The following is a 27,864-nucleotide window of genomic DNA, read 5'->3' as shown; positions in this document are numbered from 1 at the left end:
GCTCCCTTTATATCTCTGCACAGATGATGCTATGTTATTCAGAACCTAAACTTTCCTTTAGTACATTGAATTTCTTAAGCCCTTGGGGTTTTTTACCAGGTCAATCAATGCAGTGCTCTTTGTTAAATCTCCTGACATGCCAGAGCTTAAACAAAAAACACCCAAAAAGGTTTTGCTCAGAGTTGTTCATGTTTCCAGCAATGGGTGGCATGGCAACCATTTGCAGCAGAGGTCAATTGCTCAGGAGTTCTCCAGGCGAGGGGTGAGGCACAGAGTAGGTTTCTAAGAAGAGTTTAATGAAATAATTAGAGCAATATGCTAACAGATGAAGGTGCAGTTAACGTTTTGGGTTCTGAAATGAAACACACCTGGGAAGAAAACCTAGCATGATTTCAAAGGGAGGGATAACAAGGTTGTTTGTTAAAATGAAACATTTGATTCTGGAGAAAGCACAACATCTGGAGATTGAGAGATGGTATAATTTTCTCAAGTACCTAAGTGACTTAAGAGCCTAAGTCCCATTGGAAATGGGGCATATGCTCCTAAGTCACTTAGGCACTTTAGAAATCGGTGCCCAGAGTCCTAGATTGTGTTGGACCACAGTGTGGGTTTGCAAGTGAGGGCCTAAGGAGGTTCTCCTCCCATGAATTTCCAGCATAGGGAGGAGCACCGTGTCCTTGGGCTGGCCTGTTCTTGGGCCTTTTCCATGCAAGGATTTCTCAGGCCTAGTGCTGCTACTGGAACTAATTACTCCATCTTCAATGGGGGCAGAGAGGAGGAAGGGCCATGTCCCCATCTACCTCTCACTGGCCAGAAGCAGACATTGCACCCTTTCCAAGGGTAGCGTGGTATCTGTGCTCCATATGGCATTCCCTGAGTTCTTGCAACATTTTGCCTGTCACGTCTTCCAGAATTTCCCCAGAGCTCTACACCTTTCCCTACTGCCTCTCAATAGCAGTTGTTGCTACATGTTTCAATCCCACCTCAATCAGTCATTTGATTTTATTCATGGATTGGGGTGTCCTCACTTATGAATTGTAAAATGTGAAAATTAGAGTGGTAATTTGATCAAAGTTTAAATTTTATTTTAAGTTCATTAGGATACACTTTTTTTTAAATACTCCCCCCACACACACACCCCCACACACAAAAAGAATTTAGACATGGAGAGTTTTTTTTTTTTTTTTTTTTTTTGGCCTGGATTAAAAGGAGCACCATTAATCATTCACTGGGATATTAATGCATCCTTCTCTGAACTTATCTTGCAAAAGCCAAGATGCCTGTGGATAAAACAGGGCTATCAGTCTGGCACTTTTAAAATAGCAATACATTCACTAAAAAGAAACAGTAACAGCTGCAACTATAGGTTTAGTCCAATCACATTTATGTAGCTGGAAAATGGAAAAATTATTGTAGCCCTAAGGTTAATAAGAATTACATTATAAAACAAAGGACTTAGCATACAGGCATAGGGTAAGATTTTTCCAAAGCATTCAGCATTATTATTTTGCTCCCATCAAAGTAAATGGGAGTTTTACCATTGGCATCAGTGGGACTAGAAATAGGACAAAGTTGTTTGTTAATATCTGATCTGTATGTTTCTATTGCTTTTATTGCTTGGTGTTGGGTTTTATATTGTTCACCGTCGACTGGGGATTGAAGACTGTTTTTAGACCTCTCCAATGAAAAGCTAAAACAACTATTGACTTCCAAAATAATACTTCATATTGATCAACTGTAGTCTGCTACTGGATTTAGTTTAAATGGTTGAAGCTTTATTTCAGCAAGGAGACTCTCGTTGTGTGGATGTGGCTTCATTTAAATTCTCACAGAGTATGGCTTATCTATTGCATTGCTTTCCAAAACAAACACTTGAGCGCCTTCCCATTCAGTATTTTAAATCTTTTTAATATGTCTGTCAGTTGGCATTTGGGCCAAGAATAAACTGATTTAAGGCTTGGATCATTACACTGGCTTTATGACTAGTTTCACTGTGTTCTCTCTTAATACATTTATAGATAGCTTTGGACTATTGGATTTGATTCAGGTCAGAGTTGATATGGAGCATGAAATACCAAAATGCAGTTGGTTCGTTGGAATCAACCTATTGCTTTAGTTCAAAATGACAAGGGATATAGTAAGCATAGATCCAACCATACATAATCATAGATGAAGGGTTATCTGGAATATTTTCTGAGTGCCATGAATATTCACATTTGACAGTCCTGATCTGTGGTGAGTATGTATACTGTGTAGTCTTGCAATCTGTCATCTTCCGTCCCCCACACAAGTCTGTACATAAAATAACTGAATCTCATGATGTAGTATCACAAGCCAGGTAAGAATGGGAAATGAAGATAGAGTAAAATGCACAGGAGTATGTCTCTTCTGATATAACTACAGTTTAGCTTGGAGTGGGCAAACTTTTTGGCCCAAGGACCACATCTCGGTGGGGAAATTGTATGCAGGGCCATGAATGTAGGGCTGGGGGTAGGGGGTTGGGGTCCGGGAGGGGGTGTGGTGTGCAGGAAGGGGCTCAGGCAAGGTGCAAGGGGTGCAGGGTGCAGGAGGGGTACTGAGTGTGGGAGGGGGCTCAGGTCAGGGGGTTGGGGTGCAGATGGGGTGCAGCAGGAGGCTCAGAGCAGGGGGTTGGGGTGTGGAGTGCAGGAGGGGTTCGGGGTGCACAGCGTGGCTAAGGTAGGCTCCCTGCACCTGCCCACTCCAGGCCTTGTGCTTTTAAGGGCCCCACGGGCTGGTGTGAATGGCTGGCATGGTGAGTCCCTGAAAAGACAGATCTGTCACTTCCGCCCTGGACCCTGCACTCCCCTAGGGATGGCCCTGTGTGCAGTGCTGCTGATTGAGAGTTATGTGGTGATGATAGTGTAAGCTCCCTAAGAACTGAAATTTCTCTTCTTAATTGCTACCGTGGCTAGGACATATCCAAGGTTCCCCCTCCAGTTTAATTGCTCACAAACTCACATGACAGTTCTTGTGCAGTGCTGCCTGACATCTATAGAACTGAATGTTCTATTCTATTCATGTTGTTGTTGTTGTACTGGGCTCATCATCATAGTATTTGAGCACTTTCCAGTAGTGCATGAAGCAACATGACTACACATCTGCCAAGTTTTATTTGTTCTTTCATCTTTTCCTCAGAGGGAGAAGCATGTGCAGTGGGGGACCTTTGTCTGTATTTTTTTTTAAATTTACCTGTTATATGTTTATGTAACAGAAGGCAAGGTTAAGGAAATGCACCTTGCACTTGTTGTGGAAGGTGCTGAGGTTAGGGGTAGTCCATATTTCTTGAGGGAGTTCATTCTACACTCTTGGACCATGTCCAGAGACAGTTCTGTCTCTAGCACAGATGAGCTTTGGTCTTATTGTTTATAGTTTCATTGTGCCAGAGGAGTAGCGTTGTTGACCATGGGCTTTGTCCTGGAGCTTTAAATGGTCTTTTAGATATCCTGGACCCAGGTCATGGAGTGCTTTCAGGATAAGGACTGAGACCTTGACCTTGATTCAAAATTCTGTGGGAGCCAGTGTAGAGAGTTGATGACAGATTTGATATGTGCATGGTAGTCTGTATTGCTAAAGAGATGTGCTGGAGTTTCCTAAGGCTTAGGAACCTGTTACCCAGCTGAGAGGTAATGCAGTCTTGAATAATTGAGGCCAGGTCTCCTTCTGCCAGGAAGGAACGGTTCCTAGCTAGGTGAAGATCCAAGAGTACTCATAGATTATGGACTGAATTCTCTAATTGTGGGTGTGTATCTGCAACCAACGGAGACTACACCATGGCTGCAATCTTTTCAAAGTACTTTCCTTGGCCCACCAGCATCATTTCTGTCTTGCTTGGGTTCAACTTCATCCAAGAGCTGATCCCATCCAATAGGCCACCTTTGTAATAACGGTGTAATTGTTTATGGTGACAGATAGGTAGAACTATGCATCATCTGCATATTTCTCAAACTTAAGTTCATGTTGTTTGACCGGTTCAGCTAGTGGTTGCATGTAGATGTTGAAAAGCACTGAAGAGAGAATTGATTTTTGTGGAACTCCACAAGTGAGGGGTCTAGTGGTGGAGGTGCCATTCCCCATCACTGCTCATTGGTGGTTGGCTAGGACAGAAATGTCCAGGGTGGTTTTCTTTAGTGTTTGTTGGATTACTGTGTGTTTGAAGGAGAAAGCGAAGGTTCCTTCTTTGAATGAAGTATTGACTTTTTCAGTCAGGAGTGGTACCAGTTGTTCATGACTCTTTCACAAGCCAGGAAGGGCATGGGTCTCCTCTTTTGCATGTCATAGGAGTTTGGAACAGAAGTGGGTGGGAGGTTAGGTTAATGTTACACACAGAGGGTGAAATGCTGATTCTATTGAAATCAATGTGAACTTTGCCTTTGACTTTAATGGGGTCAGGATTTTGCCCTGAATCTTGGGCCTTGCAGCCCCAGAGGTGAATCATGGGTTTAAGGAAGGGCCTGCTTTGCTTGAACCAGCCATGAAGATTTTGTCTTCAAAGCATACAAGACCAGAATGCGTTGGCAGGGATTTATAACAGAAAACAGTGTCTCAGTCATGCAGACTGATGTGTTGACATCTTCAAGAAGTTGAAACTTCAGTAGGACCTCACAGCATGGAGTGGCAATATAATAAAAGTGAAATAATACTGTTAATATGACCCCTATTGTATTAGAACTCCGTGAATAATTGCCAACAAACAATTTATTTGGCAAATTCCCCCTCTGTCTGTTTTTCCTGCTCCTGGGATGTCCATGAGCAGACCAGCATTTGCCAAATACACCAAATACAAAGTTTTCTCTACTCTCTGAGTTAATTGAAAACAGGTCATTGTGACTATTATACACCAGGTTTCAGAGTAGCAGCCGTGTTAGTCTGTATCCACAAAAAGAACAGGAGTACTTGTGTCACCTTAGAGACTAACAAATTTATTTAAGCTTAAGCTTTCATGGGCTACAGCCCATTTCATCGGATGCATAGAATGGCACATATAGTGAGGAGATATATACATCTCTACTCCAATATAATGCGACCTGATATAACACGAATTTGGATATAACGCGGTAAAGCAGTGCTCCGACAGGGTGGAGCTGGACACTCCGGTGGATCAAAGCACGTTCGATATAATGTGGTTTCACCTATAACACAGTAAGATTTTTTTGCTCCGGAGGACAGTGTTATATCAAGGTAGAGGTGTATACACATACAACAGATATTTGATATTTGTGCTGTATTGCTGAGTTGTGATTAATGACGTCACCTGGTATTTTTCTGTTGTTGAACTCAGGATGTAGCAAGAAGGAAGCAATAATACCACATTAAGTTAGAACACATAAAACAACTACTGAAATTAGAAAAGAATAGCTTGACTTACTGTTGGCCAGTTGGATGTGGTGTACAAATTAGTTATTAAACAATGCTCCGGTTCCCTGAAATCTTGATAAATTATGTTTCATAGTTAAGTTAATTGTATTTATTTTTAATCATTACAAATATAAAAAGACCAACCATTAAAACCAATGTTTAAAAACAGCCACATGCACAGCAGTTTGATGACTAGCTGTGTTCTGTAGTGTGCTTTGCACAGATCAAGCACTCTTGATAACTTCATTTAGCACTTTAGACCAAGCAATAAAAGGGTTTGTGTTTGAGTGTCCACTTCACTTTTGATTGCAGTTTGCTATTCACGAATTGTTTCACATTGCACCAGTTGAGGAAATAAAATACATCACTGTGATGGGTCCAATCCAACTTCCAGTGAAGTCAGTAGGAGCCTGTCTACTGATGTCACTGGAGTTGGTTCAAGCCCCATATTTGTACCTCACTACATTTTATAAATTTCCATCACCCTATTTTCTTCTTCTTTTCTGTGTTTAAAACTAAAATATATGCCAGCAATAAATATGCAGCAATTCTGCCAGATGGCACTCAAATCATATATATTCAATGAAAAATGAAAAGACCAGACTTGTACATAAAGGCCGAATTAATCTTTGTAATTAAATGGAACATTACTTTGCCATGAACGATTCTAGCTTTCAAACTAGATTTCATGCTAATTTTTCAGAGAACTATAATTGTATTAATTTTTAATTTTCAGACTTTCCAAAATAATAATCTTCTTAAGGTCAGTAGAAAAAAGCTTTTTCATACTCATGAATTTTAATTTTTGCAGGTATTTCAAAAACATTTTTATAGTAGATACAGTATTATTTCAGTGTACAGGGATATGTTGGTGCTTGAAGCCAAGTATTTTTATATCATGATAAAAATGAGATATAGTGTAGCACATTGACAATCGTGATAGTCTTTCTTTGGAGTTTGTTTCAGCTATGAATATACTCTAGTAAAAATATACATAGATGGGTGTAATTTAAGGTAACTGTAACTTACTTCCATTTTAATGACCCTTTACATTGCCAGGGTGGCTTAAAGGGACCTTAGTGTAAATGAAAATCAGGCCCAGCAATTAAAATGATCAGTGAGAGGGTCACTGGTAATGCTCAGATACCAAGGCATGGTAGAAGAATCTGAATAGAACAGAATGATGTTCTGTTGCTCTGAAACACAAACATTTGACTTAGGCTGGCAAGCCAAGGCAAGTTAATTTTTTTAAATTTCATTTTGCAATTACAGCCATCTGGTTTGCAATACACTTGGAATGAATAGAAATGGGGAAAAAATTATGGGTGAAGTCAATAGCAAAACTTACACTGATATCAATGGAGCCAGGATATTTTTTTTCACTTGCTCCGTCCTTCCCCCTCTCTCTCTCCCATGCACACACACAATACATATTCTGCAATACGAAATAAATGGTAAATAACAATTGGCTGTCAATGATATTTAAATCAGTTGGTAAACTTGCTATTAGAAAGCAGATTGTCCAAAGCCTCACTCTCGATTGGCCATTTTGATAGTATCACAGACATGAACCAAAGATGTATCAATGGTGCACAACTGGCATCTCACCATTGAAATACATACAAAAAGAGAGAAAGGTTAAGAGGTGATAATAAGGCATCTTTGGGGTAGAGGAGATGAGGCTTTTCTCCCACAAAGTGCCAGGCTACCATTCAGCACGAGTTGGTGGTTTTTTCAGCCACACTTGACCTACAATCCAGCGTATAAACTAAGCTGGCAGCCTCGAATCCCAAATGATTTGGTATGGAAGAGAATGAGTTGAAAGTGGCCATTGGGCCACAAGCTGCTTGTGAAAGAACAACTGGGTTTCTTTCGGAAAGGATATTGGAGGAAAGGACTCCGTAGCCAAGATGTATCATGAAGGGTATTTTGTACAGCCTCACCCATGAGGAGGTGGTGTGGCTGACCATGTCCATCTGCCCTTAAATGTAGGATGTTTCTCACTCCAAAAATGGATGGGTTTGAGAGTCCACCTTGTGTGTGAGTAATGGAATAGGTTTAAAATGAGAATAACAGGGTTGCACAGGCTGCCCTCCTATACCTCAGCTTCCTTGGCTGAACAGACAGAGTTCTAGGTCAGAAAAGTTTTATGGTTCTGAAAGATTTTACTGTCTATGCACAGGGCCGTCCTTAGGCATAGGCAGAATAGGCAGCCGCCTAGGGCCTCACTCTGCCTGGGGGCACCACTCTGCAGGCAGCCCAGACAGTGTAGAAGCAGGGCTGCTGGGTCCTAGAGAGAGTCGAATGCAGCACAGTCTGAGGAATGGGATTGGCTGCTGGGGTCTCTGGGAAGGGAAGGGGGTAGGGGTTGGGGAAGGAGCTCACCTGTGAGTGTGACTCTTTCCCCCCGGCTGAGGTGAGGTGAGGCGAGGCAGGCTCTGTGGCTCTGGAACCAGTATCCTTTGTTGTCCCCCATAACATCCATTCTTCTCCCCCCCGTCCCACGGAGCACCCCCTCCTTTCTCCCTCCTCCCCAGGAGCACCCCTCTCTCTCTCCTCCCTCCCCTCCGTCAGGGCTGTTGGGTGAGATGCTGGGGGATAGGTGGAGGGAGGGCTGGCTGGCTGCCTGCTGAGGAATGAAAGTGAAAGTAACTCACTTCCTCGGCAGGCAGCCAGGACTGGAATGTCACACAGGGCTTGGCTGGGGTTAGCCAGATGTGTGAAAAATCAGGATAGGGGATTGGGGTACAGTGATCAGATATCCCTATTTTATAGGGACAGTCCCAGTTTTGGAGTCTTTTTCTTATATAGGCTCCTTTTACCCCCCCCCCCCATCCCTGTCCTGATTTTTCACATTTTCTGTCTGGTCACTCTAGGTGGGGGTAATTGGTGCCTATATAAGACAAAGCCCCAAATATCGGGACTGGCCCTATAAAATCAGGACATCTGGATCTGGCCACCCTAGCTGGGGAGCGCCTCTACCCCGGGCTGGCAGCTGCCAGCGATCCATCTCATCCGGGGGGAGCTGCACAGGGCAGGATGAGCTGCTGTGGCTCCATGGGTGCCCCATCCCTGAGATCAGATGCTGTGCTAACTTCACCATGGTCTGTAAGGCTGGTGGTGGTGCCCATTGGCGTGTGATTGGACCTGAGGGTTTGCTGCTGCTGTTGCCACTCTGCACCCCAAGAGGTGGATTTTGGGGTCCTGCAGTTTTCGACCTATCTCCTCCTCTACTGCAGCTGTTGGACCAGCAGGCTGGGGGGTGAGTCAAGCATGAAAGCGGTACTGTGTTGCCATTTAGATTGTTATTTAACAACTTTGTTTGCCAAAAATTCTTGCTAACAATCTTGAATCCAATTTCAATATTTTTTTTTAAAAAAAAATCAATATCTTAGCCAAAAACAGAAAATTAAGTTGTTGACAATTATTAGTGACAGGTTTGGTTTGAGGCAGGGAATGGGCCAGTTTTCATCAGAGAAACAAAAAATGTTGACTGACTTTCCTATAGCCTGTTACTCCTGATAAGAGCCCTCCAACAACTGTAATATGCTCATCTCCTTACTAGTATATAAAGCAGGGGTCGGCAACCTACGGCACACGTGTCAAAGGTGGCAGGTGAGCTGATTTTTGATGGTATGCAGCAGCAGGCTGAGCGGCTCAGCCCATCACTGCTCTGGGGTTCTGGCTGCTGCCCTATTGCCAGCTGGGATACCAGCCATTGGCCCCACTCAGCACCTGCTGCTGGCCTGGGGACCCCCAAGGAACCCCAGGCTGGCAGTGGGCTGAGCAGGCCAGCTGAACCACTCAACCTGCTGTCAGCCTGGGGTTCCATTCACTCAGCCGGTAGCGGGCTGAGTGGGCTGGTGGCGGGCTGAGCAGGGCCGGTAGGGGGTTGAGTGGCTCAGTCTGCTGCCAGTCTGGGGTGCCAGCAGCACTCAGCCTACTGCTACTCCGGGGTTCTGGCTGCCGGCCCCTTGCCAGTCAGAAGCTCAGCCGCCAGCCCCACTGTGCCTCCTGCCAGCCTGAGTGAGCAGAATCCCAGGCTGGTAGCGGGCTGAGGGGGGGGTTGGCGGCCGGGATCCTGGCTGGCAGGAGTTGGTGGTCAGAACCCCAGACCAGCAGCGGGCTGAGCAGGGCCTGGGATCCTTGTCTAGGGTTCCAGCCACCAGCCCGCTGCCGGTTTGGGATTTCATTTACTCAGCTGGCAGTGGCCTGAGCAGGACCGGTGGCCAAGACCTCAGATAATAACAATAGTTTATTTATATAATATAGACATAGAGAGAAACCTTCTACAAACATTAAAATGTATTACTGGCACGAGAAACCTTAAATTACAGTGAACTTGGCACACCACTTCTGAAAGGTTGCTGACCCCTGGTATAGAGTGACCATATGTTGTACTAAGATTCTCCTGCTTTTTTTTTCCCCTGTGAGTCAGTATAACTTTTGCCAGCCCAGAAGTTGGGCAGCCAATGTTTTACATTTTCACAATGTTTTCTCCAACTTTCATAAAGTAAATACATAGTTAATGAGTTAAAAAGGCCAGGGACACTTCTTTGTGAAGAATCTGTACAGCAAATCATGCCCATAGACGATCCAGAAAAGAAATTTGAGGTTGAATTTTTTAATGTTGTGATGGATAAAGCAGTATCTGCTGTTGATGAAAGGTTTAATACCTTGCAAGTACACCACAAACAGTTCGGATTTTTGTATGACATAACTAAATTCAACAAAATAGGAAAACAAGAGCAACTAATGACAAAGTGCAAGAACCTAGAGAGCCTCCTGAAGCACGGTGATAGTTTTGATTTAAATGGACTTGAACCGTACAAAGAATTGAGTACACTGTCATCAATGTTGCCACATGCAAAATCGGTGATGGACATTGTACAGTTTATTCATACCCGCAAACTTGTTGACATATATCCCAATGTGTACATTGCCACTCGTATTCTACTGACAATTCCTGTAACAGTAGCATCAGGAGAACGGAGTTTCTCAAAACTAAAGCTCATTAAAAACTATCTCCGCTCTACAATGAGTCAGGAACGCTTAACTGGTCTTGCTATTCTTGCAATCAAACAAGACACGACTTTGTCTTTGTCATACGATGACATTATTACTGATTTTGCAGCCAAAAAAGCCAGAAAGATTGCTTTTAATTAAAAACAAATCTTTGTTTCAATACCTCTTCTTATAAATTTCCAATAAAATTTTGATAAATTAAAAAAAATACATTATTTGCATCATTCTGTCATATCAGAATTTTTTCTATAGTGCTGCTTCTTTAGTGCTAGTCCATCAGCATTACAGTGTGCTTAATTAAGTTAAACTGGTTTTAATAACGTGAATGTGGCAAGTTTTCCAATACTATAAGCTTATGTTTGTGTTGCTAAGAGCAGATCAGGCACATGGCACCAGTTTAATAATCTCGCCTAGGGCACCATAAATCCTAAGGCTGGCCCTGTCTATGCAGATAGACTCTTCAAGGTGAAATCAAAATCTCTGAGGGGGGCAGGGAGGAGAGCAGTATGCACTCATCGAGATCAGACCATTAACACCTCTGGTTTGAGGCCAGGGTCCACCTTTGCTCCTCTCAGCATGACGACTATGCTTGATTGATCTGCTCACTGAGATTGCTGGGCCTAAGATGGTTTCAGAATTCTGTGAGGTTTACAGCTGCTAAGGATCTGGAAGGCCATCTGAAAAATGCCAGTGTTTTTAAGGGATACTATCATTTAGTGTGCTTTTTGTTATTTGCCTAAATATATTTAACAATGTTGATCCGCATTTCGTATTGATTGCAGCTTTCAAAGTCAACGCAGTATTGAAGTAGTTAATCCACATTGATTCTTTGAATTGTTTTTAAAAGGGCAATTGTTCAACAGCTAATATAAATTATTTTGTTTCTTTTTTGTTGGTTTAATCAAAAATGTTAAGGGCTCAATTATGCAGATGCAACACAAAGACTGCTTAATTAAGTGATTAAAATGATTACTTTGGAATACGTGCAAGACATTTGAGACTAACCTAACTCATTTAAGCAGGCAACTTAGTGGAAATTAAAACTGATGAGTTTTCCTACTTGCCTTCTTGAGACAGATATAGTAGCAAATAGCATTGAAAACCCTAAAGTAAAGACCAAAGTTTTCCAATCCATCACAAAAGTTCAGTCAACTGGACAAAACAGCATAAGCAGGGCAAAAAATAGATGCTGTCTACAGCTGAATTCTGGTTCTTTCCTGTTTTCTCAAGCATTTTTAAAAAAAATCTTCAGTACCTGCTGTGCCTCATGAAGAACTAAGAAAACATTCTATTTTAGAAGTAATTTGGCTCATTTCATATTTCCCATAGAGCATTTGTCTTTTATTGTTTTTCTATCACTGGGGATATTTGTATGACAATGGGATCCTTCTTGCTGAAGAGTTCATCTGTTCCTGCTGTTAGTTTCTAACCTGAAGTCGTAATCTTCTGTTTGTGACATCTTAATTATCTCTACAACAATTAATTGTGATGTCACTAGTACAAGATAATAACTTCAACTGGGAAATAAGCCCTAGGAACAGATTAACTCTCTAGAGACAAAGATCCTGTTTTCTTGAAAATGAGGGAAGTTAAAAAAAGGATGTTGGGGGAAAACATTGTAGCATTGCTTCTCCCCATCACATAGACTCAGACATTTTAAGGCCGTATGAGACCATCATGATAATCTGGTCTGACCTGCACATTGCAGGCCACAGAACCTCACTCACTCCCCTCCCGTAATAGACTCCTAACCTCTAGCTGAGATACTGAAGTCCTCAAATCATGATTTAAAGACTTAGTTACAGAGAACTCACCATTTACACTAGTTTAAACCTGGAAGTGACCCATGCCCCATGCTGCAGAGGAAGGTAAAACAAATAAATAAATCTAGGCAACCACTGCAGTCAAGGGGCTTCATATGGGTGCAGGGGTGCTCTCACACAGATCAGCATGCAGGATTGGAGCCTATCTGCTGAAGATGGGGTTTATTTTGAAAGGGCCATGTAGTTCTTTAGGGTTCTCCTCTTCAGCCTCCACATGGTTTCAGATTTTTGTGTTGAAAGGATCACATTACTAGAGGAAAGTTTTAAGGAAAAGTCCTATAGTCCTAAAGGGTAAATTGATATCTGTCTTCCTAAACCACATGGACATATACATTTTATACCATCCCACTCTATCCCTTTTAGCTTATTCCATGCATGTGTCTTATTTTGTTTGGTTTTCCCCCTCATCTTTTAGACTTTCTTTCTCTGCATTTGCTCTAGGAAATAAATTGTTTCCATAGTAACTATGGATGGATGTCCTTGGGATGGGACAAGTTTAGTGCCATCCACAAACGTATTATAAAGTTAGTTTATGTAATTGTTTCCAATTTGTATCATTATTTTGTAACACGTAAGTGCAGGCATAACAGTTACCCCGGCTGAGAGTATTCATGTGTGTGTCTGTGTGCACATACATAAATATGTTTTGTGTGTGTGTATACACATATATAGATAGATAGATAGATAGAAGATGTACTGAATATAAACACTAAGGCAAATTCTCACAAATGTGAAACAGAATAAATCCAAGTTAATGTAAAAATGTAAATTGCATTATTTTAATGTTCCTATTGCCTTTGTATTGAGCATAGGAACACACAGGATTCTGTGCTATTATTGGGAACAAGTATTTTGAGAAATGGAGTCTGTTAAAACAGAGGCGGAATGCAAAGACTTTAATTAGATGGCTCAGGTAGATGAGCAAAAGACAGTTCAACAGCATGAACTGAAGAAACCACATTCTCCGTCAGAAAACTGTAGCCACATCCTTGTCTGGTGAGATCTATTTGACGTCAGTGGAACTATGCTGTGTTTATCCCAGCTGAGGTTCTGACCTATTCATATCCATGTCCCACATACATCTGAATAACTGGGCTTGCTTCAGCTGCTCTACGGTAGTTATACAGGTCACAGGATGTTAAAACACTAAAAAGATATAAGTTGTGACCATTAGATTAACTTTGCTTGCAATCATTAGTGGGGTTTAACTCTTAGGACCAGATTATGTGCTCAAGGACACTTGTAATTCTGTAGTAACTCTACAGGAGTCGGTGGAGTGACTATGTAAACTGAGAGCTCAATGTGGCCCTCAGTGTTATAAACTAAAACTGATTTGTTGCACCTAGGTAAGCTGTTTGAGGTGAAATCTGGGTGCCATTTGGGAGGCATAGTACTGTGCAGTCCTTTCAATGAGGAAAGAAATGCATTGTAAATGCTTAAACCGTCCAATTTTTTTTCTTTCAAAGGCAAAAGCGGTTTTGGCAAAAGTGGGCTACCCTGAGTTTATAATGAATGACACATATATTAATGAAGACATCAAAACAGTAAGTGTTGTGACAAAGTTCCTCCTCTACCTTGGTGGGTCCTGCGCTTATTGGCAGATTTGCTGACCTCAGTGATCTTCCCCACAATCTGGATCAACTCCTCCTGTGTCTGATCAGGAGTTGGGAGGTTTGAGGGGAACCCGGGCCAGCCCTTTGCTCCAGGTTCCAGCCCAGGACCCTGTGGATCACAGCTGTCTATAGTGCCTCCTGTAACAGCTGTGTGACAGCTACAACTCCCTGGGCTACTTCCCCATGGCCTGCTCCAAACACCTTCTTTATCCTCACCACAGGACCTTCCTCCTGGTATCTGATAACGCTTGTACTCCTTAGTCCTCCAGCAGCACACCCTCTCACACTCAGCTCCTTGTGCCTCTTGCTCCCAGCTCCTCACACACACTTCCTCTCCTCTGGCTCCTTCCCGCCTGACTCCTCTCCTCTGGCTCCTCCCCAGGTGCCCTGATTAGCCTGCCTTGATTAGCTGCAGGTGATCTAATCAGCCTGTCTGCCTTAATTGGTTCTAGCAGGTTCCTGATTACATTAGTGCAGTCCCTGGCTCTGGTCACTCAGGGAACAGAAAACTACTCATCCAGTGACCAGTATATTTGCCCTCTACCAGACTCCTGTACCCCACTGGTCTTGGTCTGTCACAGTGTACAGTGTATAGTTTTCTTCCTTTACAGTATGTTGCGACTGTTTTTGGTCTTTTCCTTTCAGTCATCCAAAATCAAAGAAGTTACATCATTTTTTAAATAAAGGTGGTGGTGTCAGAAAACATTTACATTTTTTCCCTTGCATGGCACACTTTGCTTGTGGCCTTCTGCTTGATTTGCCCCATTTTCTTATGATTCTGAATTGAGCACACTGTCTCTCAAGACTGAAATCTTAAAAGAACAATAAAGTTAAATGCACGGTGGTACCACTGACCTTTTAGCTGACCCCAGGAGGGGCTTGTTCTCTGATTCTGAACTCTTGCTTTTCCCGTTCCCCTAAATAAAGTAAGCAGGCCCACCATGGTGTGGGGCCCACTGCAAGGACTAAGAGGTTGGGGCTTGGGATTGGGCTGAACTTGTGATGGTAACTGGGTGTGGCAAGGGAGGGAGCTTGGGAGACCCTTTTTACAACATGTCCATTGGAATATTTGTTTTACAATAACACTGTGTATTATGTATAACTTGGCCAATACAACAGATTGATTATTGTGACACTGCTTAATCCCCATCACCTGCAAGGCAAGGGAAATAACCCTAACAAGTCATGCTCCACAGATAGTGAAGACCCAGGAGAGAGGAGATAGGGAAGTTTTCCCTCCCCACTCCCTGGGAAGGGCTTGGGTTAGGCAGGCTGAGGAAGAATTTATCCCTGTGGAGGGTCCTGGAAAAGAGAGAGACTGCAGAGGACAGAGTAGGTTCCTGTGGGAGGGAGAACTGATATAGTAGAAACAGAAGACTTCAGTAGCCCACTAGGGCTGAAAAATTATTCATTTTATTTGCATTTTCATCTGGACTTTTCTGTTACCCTGGAAGTGGTTTGAACTTTGTGACTTTGCTGGAGGGCTGAGCCACAGAAGACTCAGCTAGAGGCAGATGGCCAACAGGAGGCATGGGAGCTGAGGATACCAGCTACATTATGCATGGACACAAGGGGGTGTTTTAATGTTCAATGTGGCCAGCTGTAGCCATCATCAATCATTTTTCCAGAATTATCATTAGAATAAATTGATGGTTGCTAGAGTCAGTCTCTAGAGCTTGCAGCAAACTTGTTAACTGCCAAATAAAGTTCCAATATATAATACTGGCTGTATCATCACTGAAGGGACTGTCCCATCTGTGATGAGTTAAAATAGACTGAAAAATGAAAACAAGTCACTTCTTTTATTAATGTTTTTACATTGTATCAAACAGATGCTATTAAACCTTATGGTAAGAGATTTAAAAGCAAACAAGATAAAGCAATAGAAAATACATCTTCAGAAACAATCCTGCCATGGTAGGGTGGTGGACTAAGTAATCTAATAGATCTTTTCCAAGTCTAATTTATATATGTCCAGTGCAGCAGTCTTCATACAAGAAGAATCCACATTGATTTAAATAGGAGTCATGCAGTTGTGAGGACTGAAAGAGCTGGACTTATGACAGTATGAATATTAGGGTTGATTCTCCTCTAACCTGCACCAGATTTGTGCCAGGGTAGCTTTCTGGATTTTCAACAGAGATATTCCTTGTTTCCACCTCTGTCTGGAAGAGGATGGACCAGGCCTATTAACTGTAAAATATGGCTGGGCAGTTTTAATACAGTCAAAGTATTCTTTTCAAGATAAAAATATTCCAACACAAATTTTGTATTTAATAATAAAACAAAATAACTTCCCATCATTCCCCTCAAAATAAACTTTTTCAATAAACTAATACATTTTCTCCCAAAATGTTATAAATTATTATTAAATGCTTGGGCTGTTTTCCCTAATAGTATGAATATTGATAACTGTGCCTAGAAGCCCCAGATAAGATACAGCATTATCTGTATGTAGCCCCATTGTGCTAGGCACTGTTCAAACACATAGTAAAAGATAATTCTTGCTTCAAAGACTTCTCAATCTCAGTAGACAAGACTGACAAAAGGTGGGAGAAAGGAAGTATTTTTATCCCGATTTTACAGATGAGGAACCGTTGCAGGTGACTGAAGTGACTTGGCCAAGGTCACACAGGAAATCTTTGTGACCACAAATTAAGCTCAGATCTTCTAAGTCTAGTGCTTTAACTACAAGACCATCCTTCCTGGAGAACATATTGCTTCCAGCTATAGGAAAACCTGGAATAGCCACCAACAGGACTTACATCTACATCAAGATCAAATAACAGAAGGGAGAAATATTTACTTTATCACCAGATTGTTTGCATGGACTCTCTTTTGCAATGGTAGCATTGCAAAAAATTGCTTCAGTATAACTGACGATAGTACACACACAAAAACCAACCAGATAAAGCATTGTTAAATATGGCATAGTTCACTCAGAACTCTGAGAAGGAAAAACTCAGCAAGTCTGGTCCCTGCCGAGGGAAACAGTGTAGAGGGGAGATATTGTGAACCTTTACCATCTGTCTTAATAGGATAGAGGAGAAGCCATTCAGGTGGTGGACTCACTCGCTGACATAAGCAGTATGTTTGTAAGTCTGGGCCCTAAAAATGCAACACAGTAGGTTGGTAATGAAGTTTAAATTTGTCCCAAGATTGAGAATTTTTTGAAAGGATGATTGGGATCTCAGCAAGGTTTATGTAATATTAACAGCCTTTTTTCTTGCATGGCTAGTCATATTTGAGAAATATGGTAATAGATTGGAGACTTCTGGCAATGGAAACCCTCATATTGGTAAATGCTGCTAACATGAGTGATGGTAGAGCAGCACTGCTAGATTCCTTTGAGGAGGAGGTGTGCAAAATATTTGCAATGAAATGCAAAATTACTCAAACATCACTTCTCTTTGAACATTTTGTTGCATACTTTTTAAAGCAAAATGGGCAAATTTTCATGTGAAAATGGCTTTACTTAATGATACCAGTAGAAATGCATGTTTTTCACATTTCCAACATGTACATAGCATATCATCAATATTTTTCTCAAAGTGAAATTTTAGGGACTGCAAATTGCACTAACCAATATGGCAAATATTTCCCTAGAAATCTTCTGACACATTTAATTTCACATAGCTCTAGTTTGAGTCTAGTGCTAACTTATCACCTCTCTAATTCAGAATTAAATGACTCACCTAAAACAGAAAATGTGGTTGTTTTTCATTTTAAGCACTAATATAGAGGATCCCCTACTGATTGACCTATTTGGTGATTTATAGGAAGTAGATATTTGTGCTCTAGAAATTGTTCTGAGCAACTGATTGATTTCACATAAACCACTAAATAGCAATCAGAGCATAATGACCTACAGTCACTGACAGCACAGCCTGGATTTGAACCAGTGATCCACAGGTGAAATCTGTTTTATCCAATTATCAATCCTCTGAGCTGTCCAGTGTAAACAATAATGGTTTGTATCTGTCTCCACTGTTGTGATAAAACATTTATTAGTCCTTAGAGTGTAATTTGAAAAAAATAAGTAGCTGATGTCAATTATTAAAACTCTCAGGGAAGATCAATTTTTGCTCATAAACTTCTCATGTTTAAATGCATGCTTACACATAGATTGTACTCATCAGTTGTTAGGCTCATTAACTCTTTGTGTGTGCCCTAGACCTGGAGTAAATGTAATTCTGCTTTGTCCAAGCAATTTTTAACATTATCTTATACCCAAATTTGTATGGCTAGATACTGAAAAACACATAAGCCTCCCATGGTATAGTAGATATCTGGGTATAACATTTGATTATGGCAATAACTGATAGAAGAAAATAATAAAAATGTTTAAACCCCCTAGTTTTAAAAATGGTATGAGTATTTGGTTTATTTAGAAAAAGATTTCTTACTGACACCTATATACGGTAAATAAGGGATCCAAAGCCAGTTAGCTAATGACACAGAAAATATTTTGAAACAAAACTCTTAATGCAATAGTGTTGGTTAATGTTACCCAGAATGTTTGGTGTCAGGGCAGAGATTTGAACCCCGACATCCTGAGTCCCATCGCATTGTCTTTACCACATGACCATTCTGCCACCCAAAGTGATGTACAAAGTGTTGAGATCCTCCTGTATACCTGCTCTGCTCATGACCCTTCCCTTATGCAGGGTGACCCTAGAGATTCCACAGTGTGGAGGTCCTAGGGAAGCCTTCTGCAAAGGGGTGGATTTTATCCTAACTGCTGTAATGTGAATAATGTCATTTCCTTAACCAAACCATTTTTAGTCATTATTATTATCTCCTTACTGTTGAAGTTCTGATTCTTTTCATGTCATCTTTGTGTCTGTTGGTCATGTTTAATGGTTATGATTTATTTACACAGATGAAATTTTCAGAAAATGACTTTTTTGGCAACGTATTGCAGACCCGCAAATATCTGGCCCAGTCTGACTTCTACTGGCTTAGAAAAGAAGTTCCAAAAACAGAGTGAGTAGGCAAACATGTACCTTGATTAAAATTGCACACAGTGCTTCATTGTGAAGGAATAATACTACAGAAAAAAAATCAGTAGTTACTCAGAAATGCTTGTAAATATTTATATCTTAACAAACTTCTTAAAAGTTCTGGGCAATCCTGTTCCAGTGCAGCATCACACTCCTCATATTCATGGAGCTTAAATGTTTAATTTAATGAAAAGAAAGAGTAATTGAATCTCAATTAAAATTGGATTATTTCTCTTGGTCCCAGTAAGAATTTAGAATGGCACAGCAGGGATTTTATTCAATACATTTTCCATTAATAGAATATTAAGAGATAATATTGTTATTACTAATAGCAGCCAGCATTGTTAGTTACCTGCTGTTGATAGCAGCGATGTGGAATAAGAGATAATTGATTTCATTTTAACATTTTAAATTTACTTTTAAAATTACAATATTAAGATGTATTATATACAATAATCTAACATGTATGAGTAATCAAATCCTTGAAATTCCAATTAAAACATATACAAAAGTCAGTTAGTGTAATCACGCTGCATAAAACCTTTAAAGTAGCACTGATGCATAGCTACGCTGGTCATATTTCATATAAGTGTTGTCATCTTTAGGTTTAAAGATCATTTTTCACATTACAACTAATGTGACAGTTGTCTCCTGTATATTATTAATCCCTGTAAATCAGATTCTATTATCCTTACTCATGTTGGGTTTCACCCAGAGGGTAAGCTGGTTCACCCCAGTACGGCGCACCAGCTCTTGCCAGTATGCTGAACCGGGGCAGATCAGCTTCTCCTGGTGGCAATTTAAAGGGCCTGGGGCTCCCAGCAGTGGCTGGAGCCCTGGGCCCTTTAAATTGCTGCCGGAGCCCTGGGGATGCGGCAGCTGGGCTCAGGCAGTGATTTAAAGAGCCTGAGGCACCTGCCGCAGCTACTGCCCCAGCCCTTAAAATAGACACCAGAGCGCACCACTGCCTCCCCAGGGCTTCTGGGACTATTTAAAGGGACCATGGTGGTAGCACCAGCCGGAGCCCCAGGCCCTCTAAATCACTGCCCAAGACCCCGGCTGCCTCTGCTACCCCGGAGCTCCGGCAGCATGGCTTGGGTGGAGATGTAAAGGGCTCGGGGTTCCCACTGCCGCTACCCTCTGGGGCCTGTTAAATCATCACCCGAGCCCCGCTGATGGATCCCTGGGGTGGCAGTTGCAGGGCTCTGGAGGCGATTTAAAGGGCCACGGGCTCCTGGCTGCCGCTACTACAGCAGAGCCCCGGGCCCTTTGAAGCTCCGCCAAAGGCTGGTGCCTCCTCCAATGGTGATTTAAAGGGCCCGGGGCTCTGCTGCAGTAGGGCAGCTGGAGACCCGGGCCTTTTAAATCACGGCCAGGGCTCCCAGCCACCTCTGCAGCTGATAACTCCGGGGGTGATTTAAAGGTCCTGGGGCTCCCAGCTGCTGCTGCCCCAGCCCCAGGCCCTTTAAATCCTGATTTAAAGAGCCTGGGGATTTAAAAGCCCTGTCTCTTCTGGTAGAGGCCCCTCCCCCTCACAAGGACTCTGGAGTACCAGTAAGTCCTTTAAGTTACTTTCACACCTGGTTTCACCTTAGGCCAGGAGTGATCCCCTTGATTCTGAGACTACTCAAAGGGTGATGTACTGTAGTATTCCCTGTTACTAAGGGTATCAGAATTTGAGGCATAGTCCTTGGTTTTAGCAGCTTAACTTCAACAGTGAGTGTGACTCCTAAAATCTCATGAACACATTACTTTGAAAGCAGAAGGGTTAATTCTGAAGGAATGATTTTGAAGACCCTCCTATAGCCTTGTGTGACACAGTTAGATCATGACAATATATTCTCTTTAGCCCATTATGTGTTTCCAGAGAGCAGTGAAATAACATTTTATCCTCTATAGAAAAGTAGATAAACACCTTCTATCCTTCAGTCTTGCAAAAGGAATTTTTTAGCTGCATTAATGTGCACTGAATAGGTTCTTACTATGAAGGGAAATGTCATCCAGAGGAAATTATTTGGCAGGTAATCTATGAAATATACACCTTTAGGGCCATACTCTGAGAATTTCCATATCACTGATATGTTTAAAAAAATAAGAGATTTACTCCCCTGTTCACTGAGAGATAGAATATAATTTCTTCCTCTTATCCTGTTTCTCTTCATTCAAGGAGAACTTGAAGGCATTTTTACTCTCATTGTAGCATAGTAGATTAGATCTGGTCTTTCTTTGCCCTTCATGCTACATTTAAAAAAAAGATTAATAGACCTAATGTCCATATAGGGTGAGATTGTGGGTCACCTATGCCTGTGTGAAGTGGAGGAAGGAGTGCCCCCTTACTCTCCTGAGTGTGCTCAGGGCCTCCTTGGGGTGGGGGAGGGCAAGTGGGGCAATTTGCCCCCGGCCCTGGGCCCCACAGGGGCCCCCACGAGAGTTTTTTGGGGCCCCTGGAGCAGGGTCCTTCACTCGTTCCAGGGGCCCTGGAAAATTTTTGCAGGGCCCAGGCCCCCAGAGCTGCTTCTGCTCTGGGTCTTCAGCAGCAATTCGGCAGAGGGGGGTTCTTCCGCTCCGGGACCCACCGCCAAAGTGCCCTGAAGACCCGTGGCAGGGGGTCCTTCCGCCCCGGGACCTGCTGATGAAGTGCCGGGTCTTCAGCGGCAATTCTGCGGTGGGAGGCCCCCACCACCGAAGACCCCAGGCCCCCTCTGGGCGGCCCTGAATCCTCTGGGCGGCCCTGAGTGTGCTACCCATATTGTGGATTACAGAATGATGGGGGAGAGCAGCCTCTGTAGGGTCACTAATCCACCTCCTGTGCAAGGTGGTGGGGAGTACACAGAGCCTTGACTTCACTCACCTCCACAACAGTTGCTCCAGGCCGCCTAGCTGAACTGAGGAAAAGTGGGAAGTGAAACCTGACAGGTGAAGTGCTGATTCAAATTACTTCCCCCACGAAGCAAAAGGGGGAACCAGGGACCACAATTTAATTACCAATCTGTTCCTTGGACAGCAGAACTACATGCTACCCCTTCCTCAAAGCTTATAGCACCCCCACAATTTGCCCATGGTAATCATTATGTCTTTGAAATTATACATAATAGATGGTAGCACAGTTTGAACTATATATACTTTCCATGCATACAGGTAGCTAAAGCATTAAGAACCACTAGTGCTTCCTTTATAAACTTCTACTTTCTCTTAAGGTGGTTATAATTCAACAGTAATAATTCACACCAGGCCAATATCTGAGATGTGGTCTAAAAAAATATCGGTTTTGCCACATTTAGCTAAGAGTCAAAGAGACATGATTATACTTCCCTGATGTTTTTACGGTAGAACTAAATGCTTTTCTGTTTCTCATGGAATTTTGCAGGTCATTAGTTCCTATTGTGGTTTGGTACTGTGTATGTATAATAAAAATAATTATAATACACTCATTATTTGGCTTCTGTCCAGATACAATAACCTTTTACAAAATGTTTTAATATGCATACCTATATTGACCTCATGAATAGAGCCCTGCAAATCTGCGGATATCTGCTTTATATCTGTGCACTATTTTTGCGGGTCGTGGATCGGATGCAGATAAAATATTGTATCTGTGCAGGGCTCTAATCCCAGAGTGGGATCAATATTGAGTATGGATTTTCCTGGCTATGGTAATGAGTCTGACAGAATAATGATATTAAACCAACACAGTAATATAACCAAAAAAGTATCAACCCTTTATTTGATTTACCAAATAGCACAGGTGTCTAGATAGTAATATTACAAACTGCGCTAATTTACCTCAGCACAGCAAGCTAAAAGGAAAATCACAGTGATTTTTCTTTTAATTATCAAAGGGCCAGAGGAAGAATTATGAGGATGGGTGAGAGTCACAAGTAGGAAGAGACAAAGGATTTTGGAGGGCAGGTGGAAATGCCTGGACGTTGTGTATGTGAGGGTTGGGGCTGGTTAGAATTAGAACTGATAAGGATTAAAATTGAAATCTAGCATTTTGAAGCCCAAGAGCTTCAGCACCGAGGGCTGAACTGAACCTTGCCACTCTGGGTTGAAGTTGAAGCCTGAGTCCCACCACTCAGGGCTGAAACCCTTGGGCTACACCTTCAGCCTTGGGTCCCAGCAAGTCTAATGCCAGCCCTGGTGACCCCGTTAAAACAGGGTCATGACCCACTTTGGGGTCCCAACTCTCAGTTTGAGAACCCCTGGTACAGAAGATCAAATACATTTCTAAATTTTTTGCAGAACCTAGAGTTTAAGTCCAAACAGCCTGAGTTCAGGATGGACAGGCAGAGCAATTTATGAATTTAACATACAAATATAACAACATTACCTTACAGATTTTGGGTTCTTAATTTGCTTTATCTCATTGAAAGGTATGACAGATTCTGAATGAAGTTGTATTTAGTCTGAAGTGATGCAATTTCAGTGGATTCTCGTGAAATATGCCGCCTGATGCATTTTCAGCATGGTTCAAGGTGCACCACAGGACTCTTGAATTTCACTGTCTCTGTCTGTGTATTTATAATGTGCCCATCTCCACAGTATCTCAGTGCCAAATACCAAATTAAGAATTGCACTGTATTTGTCAGTAAAATATTCTGTTCTCCCCGTCTCCTTAATCTTTTGTTCCTGTCTATTTAAAAATGTGTCCTTGAGAAATTATTCAGGGACATTCTTCAGCCCTCATTTAAGGGGAGTTTTTACAAAAATTGAGTTTTGCATCAAGCTGTGTAAGGCATCAGTATTTCGCTCATTCTGATGTCATGGAGTTTCATAACCAACGGTCCTCCATCAAGAATGATTTGTCCTCATTGAATACAGTTATATTGGTGGTCACGGAGAGGGAAGTGGTCTACAAGATAGACCCTGTGTCAACTCTTAAAGATAAGTTCAAGGACTATGAAGTGGATCCAGCCAATGGAGGCAGGTGGAACAGTGATATGATATACTCTCCGTGGCCTTTCATGATGGGCTGCTGAGTGTTGTACAAACCCACCAACCTTTACCATCAACCCCAGGCAGAGTGAGGTACAGTAATCTAACTTTGAAGTGACAAACACATTTATCATAATGGTTAGATCCTCACCCAAGAAGAATAGGTGCAGACTCCTCAGGCTAGCCAAAGGCATTTCTTGCCATTGATACTATCTTTGTGTCCTGTAATAGTGATTAGTCCAGCGTGGCCCTAAAGATAAGAAGCCAAGCAACAATAAAAGGGTGTGGGGAGAGGGATAAAACATACAATATGTATATTTTAAGTATCAATTATCCTTAGACGGCTCTAGAACTAGGTGGCAATTTAGTCATTGGGTCAATCTTGAGGAGGGACTTGGAGAAGAAGAGCATAATGGCCTTTGGATAAGGTCAGGGAGTACTTTCCATGTGTAAGTGGTGTGATAGAAGGAAGTGGAAAGGCAGTTGTGGGAGAAGGGGGACAAACACCTGGGTTGAGGCTGAAATCCTGGTGGATACTTGCCTATATTACGAGATACTTTGAAATTAAAAAATAAATGTTCAGTATTTCAGATGTTGCCCTTGAGGTTCTCTCCTCAGACCGAAGGAATCTAAATTGGTGGTTAGTCCTGCAGACCGTTGCAAAGCCATACAGTTTGTCTTGTGGGTGAGTCTCACTTTCCAAGTGTCTGCATCCCTCACAATCATTGCTCTGACTGCTGATGTGGATGGATGTGAAACTGAAATATAGTACAAATAAATGTTTCTATTTCTTGCCCCCCTCCCTTCTCACCAGAAGCACCTGTCATCTTCTGACTTTCACTGTTTTACTAAAATATTTCCACCATTTTATCACTTTATTACAGAGCTTTTTTTCTGGAAAAAGCCTTTCTCTTAAATAAACTCTGCAGGGAGGATTACCCTTGGCAATTAGAGTCCATAAAACGATGGATATTTAAGACATGCCTATGACATCATTCTTTGATGTTTCAGTTGATTAATTCTCTGGTTCCTGCATTGTAAAAGTGGCAGCACAATGCTGAAAATAAAATGAGAGAGGGAGGCTGATTAATGTATTGATTAAGGAATGTATGCTGCCATTTTAAGATTCTATCCTGTATTGCACAATTTAACTAAGAATTGCAATTGCCAAAAAAAGCACATTATGACTATAACTCCACAGATAACTAATTCAGTTGCTTATTTTACATTCATGTCACTGAAATCAGACATTTTCCAGGCTCTGATTATCTCAACTTCTGCCCTGCTCTTTCTTTCCTACTTCTTCCCCACATTCCTTTATTCTGCTGCTCCCACTCAATCCAGTCGCTTTACTCGACTCCCAGTGCAGACATTTCTTTGATTCCGAACACAGTCCCTTAGCCTCTTCTTGCCCTATCCCCCTACCTACATTTGAAAATTTATGGGGCTTAGTAGCTTTGCCAGAGTCTCTGCTGGGCCAGAAGTTGCTGCCTGCTTCCAGTGTCTCAGTACTTTAGACCAGGGTTTCTCAGTCCTTGGGTTGTGACCCAAAAGTGGGTTGTCAGATTGTTTCAAAGGGTCATGAAGTGGCTCCCAGGTGTTGTGACCTGTAGGGTTGCAACACTACTCAGGTTTGGCCCAGCTGTTCCTCTGCCATGATGATGAGGGGTCAGGTGAAATTACAGTGAGTGCTGCTGCAATCCCAGGCATCAGGTAGGGTTGCCACCACAGTTGCCAACTTTCACCTTGACTTTCACAATAAGCCAAAAATCAAGCTAATCCTATTTCAAAACAAGGCCTAAACAAACCAATCTCTAAGAACCCCAACACTCTATGTAACTAGAACCTCTCAGCGTGCAGTCTGGAACTGTGTACCCCTGATTCTCTCCCTGCCTTGCCCCTGCTTGCTGGAAGCCAATAAAAAAAAAGAAGCTACAAGCCAAAAACTAGCCAACAAGCAGCTCACATGCCAATTAAGCCAAAAACAAGCCCAATTTCTGTGGAGTTTTTTTGCGGGTTTGACATGTCCGGTGACCACCTGCTCGGTATTTAACCGGCTTGGCTTTTTTTTTTATGCATTTGCCAGTTGCCAAAAAAAATAATTTAATCAGCTGGGTTTTTTTTATGTGGGTCTAAAGATTTGCATTATCATCACAATGCACTGGGATATCTAATGTTAAAAGTTTCTGTGTCCACCTAAAGATAATGCAGCATTCTCACTTCTGCAGTTGAAGTAAGAAAACGTTATCAATCTCACCTATATGTGTTCTCTCTCCACATACTATAAGTGGCTGTTGAAGGAGGGAGAGTTGTGGTTGGTGGCTGAGGTTGTGGCAGGCTTGCCTTCTGTGATGGTGGGTGCTTTTTATTTTGCATTTCAAAGGCGGTAACCCTAGCAGCAGGTGTCAATGCCACTTCCAGAAATTTGGCCCAGCTGGACCTTGTCAGGGCAGCAGGACCACACCTGAGTGGCACTATGAGTTGCACATGCCTGGAGTGAGGAGACAGGCCCAGCCAGCCCTGTGGGACTAGAGCCACAGGAGTAACTGCTGCGAGGTGAGTGTGGGGTGGGCTCTGCCACAGGCCTTCCCCTCCTACTCCTCAGTGGTGACAGAACCTGATCCAGTCTCCCATGGCCTCCTACTCACCCAGGGCAGGACCTGATTCCCCCTACTCCCCTCACTGCCTATTACTGGGTTGTGACAGGCCATAACCCACTTAGGGCAAGACCCAATACCCCCTCACCCAGCTTATATCCTGGGTCACATCAGGCCATTAACATTTACAAATGGCTTCTGAGCCTGAAAAGGTTGAAAACTGTGGCTTTAGATCATTTCTTTTAGCTGGTTCTTGGAGTGTATTGTATTCGTGAGCTCACAAGTGTCTCACTTGCACCTGATGAAACATAGGTTAGGAAGGCTGTGGGGTGCTGGGAAAGGGTTGTGTTTGGTGGTCTCAGGGAAGGGACCAGACAGTTGGAAATTAAGGACATGGTCTCAGGCTGTGTAGCTTGGTTTTAAAAGTGCCGAGGCACTTACTGTATGGTTAAGGTTTGGAAGAGCATTCAAGCAAAAGGGAACCTACCATCAGTAGTCACATTGGTGCAAATCCTGACTTCAGTAAGAGTTTTACCCAAGTAAGGACTTCAGGGTCAGGTGTCCATGCTGCACCCCAATAAATCTTTCTAAATTTCACTTTCAGATTTCACTTTTCTAAAGGGGAATGAAAATATTTTAAAGCAGAGTAATTCAGAAGGGATTCCTCAACATTTATCTTTCAATATTTGCTGTTTTTAACTTGAGAGGGTTTTTGCCTACTAAGACCTAAATTCAGAGTTGAATGTTTTTATAGCTGTATTGAATGGCATCACTAACACTTTGAAAATAACATTCCTTATACTGTTTTCAATAATAGTGAACTCACTAATTGTAGTAAGAGAAACCCTGGACTCTGTTCTTTGCAGGCAAGTAAAGTCAGAACTAACTGGTTTTCTATCCCACTTTAAAATAATTTAAATAATTTTAAATAATGTTTTAATCTCTATTGTGTATGATCCTGTTACATGGGATTTTAATCTCTCTCTTTCTCTCTCTCATATGATTTTATATGTCCTGCCATTGCCATATAAGCACCTCTCCATTAAAGACTGTGTTACCCTCATACACTTCTATGAGGTTGGAAAGTGCTGTTGTCCCCATTTTACAGATAGGGGCAGTGAGGCACAGAGATGGTAAGGCCTAGATTTTTAAAAGGTATTTAAGCATCACTCCATTCAGAACTGCAAGGCTTAAATAATTTAGCTGGGAAAGCCACATTTTCAGTGAATTAGGCACTAAAGGAGCCTAAGTCCTATTGACTTTCAATGAGACTTTCTAAAGTTATGATCTTACATACTGAAAAAATTCTAGCATCTCATGTGATAACTCAAGAATTTTTCCCTTCAGATGTACAGACATTTATTACACCTGGGCCTAATTTATCACAGATTACCCATTAATTCTCATTATTTTTATATTTAATTTTATTTCAATTTTTTCATTATAAAAACCTAGGGTGAAATCCTGGTCCCATTGAAGTCAATGGCAAAAT

General features: G+C 42.0%; 1 protein-coding gene and 1 long non-coding RNA gene across 2 annotated transcripts in view; one reads left to right on the top strand and one right to left on the bottom strand.

Moving 5' to 3' along the window:
- Positions 1–27,864, top strand: part of PHEX (phosphate regulating endopeptidase X-linked) — a 147,019-nt gene that overhangs the window by 84,338 nt on the left and 34,817 nt on the right. Inside the window, exons 13-14 of the mRNA XM_050936533.1 lie at positions 13,691–13,768; positions 18,720–18,823. Of these exons, the coding sequence (XP_050792490.1) occupies positions 13,691–13,768; positions 18,720–18,823 (182 nt within the window). The remainder of the gene's footprint in view (positions 1–13,690; positions 13,769–18,719; positions 18,824–27,864) is intronic.
- LOC127043065 (uncharacterized) lies at positions 1,132–7,978 on the bottom strand. The gene is made up of 3 exons (XR_007772133.1): positions 7,762–7,978; positions 6,725–6,811; positions 1,132–1,280 (listed from the first exon to the last, which is right to left on the bottom strand). It is a non-coding gene; the product is annotated as an uncharacterized LOC127043065 (long non-coding RNA).

This window comes from Gopherus flavomarginatus, chromosome 1, assembly GCF_025201925.1.
Source record: "Gopherus flavomarginatus isolate rGopFla2 chromosome 1, rGopFla2.mat.asm, whole genome shotgun sequence".
Taxonomy (NCBI): Eukaryota; Metazoa; Chordata; order Testudines; family Testudinidae; genus Gopherus; species Gopherus flavomarginatus.
Note: the sequence above shows the minus strand (reverse complement) of the source record. Positions and strands in the feature narration are given on the sequence as shown.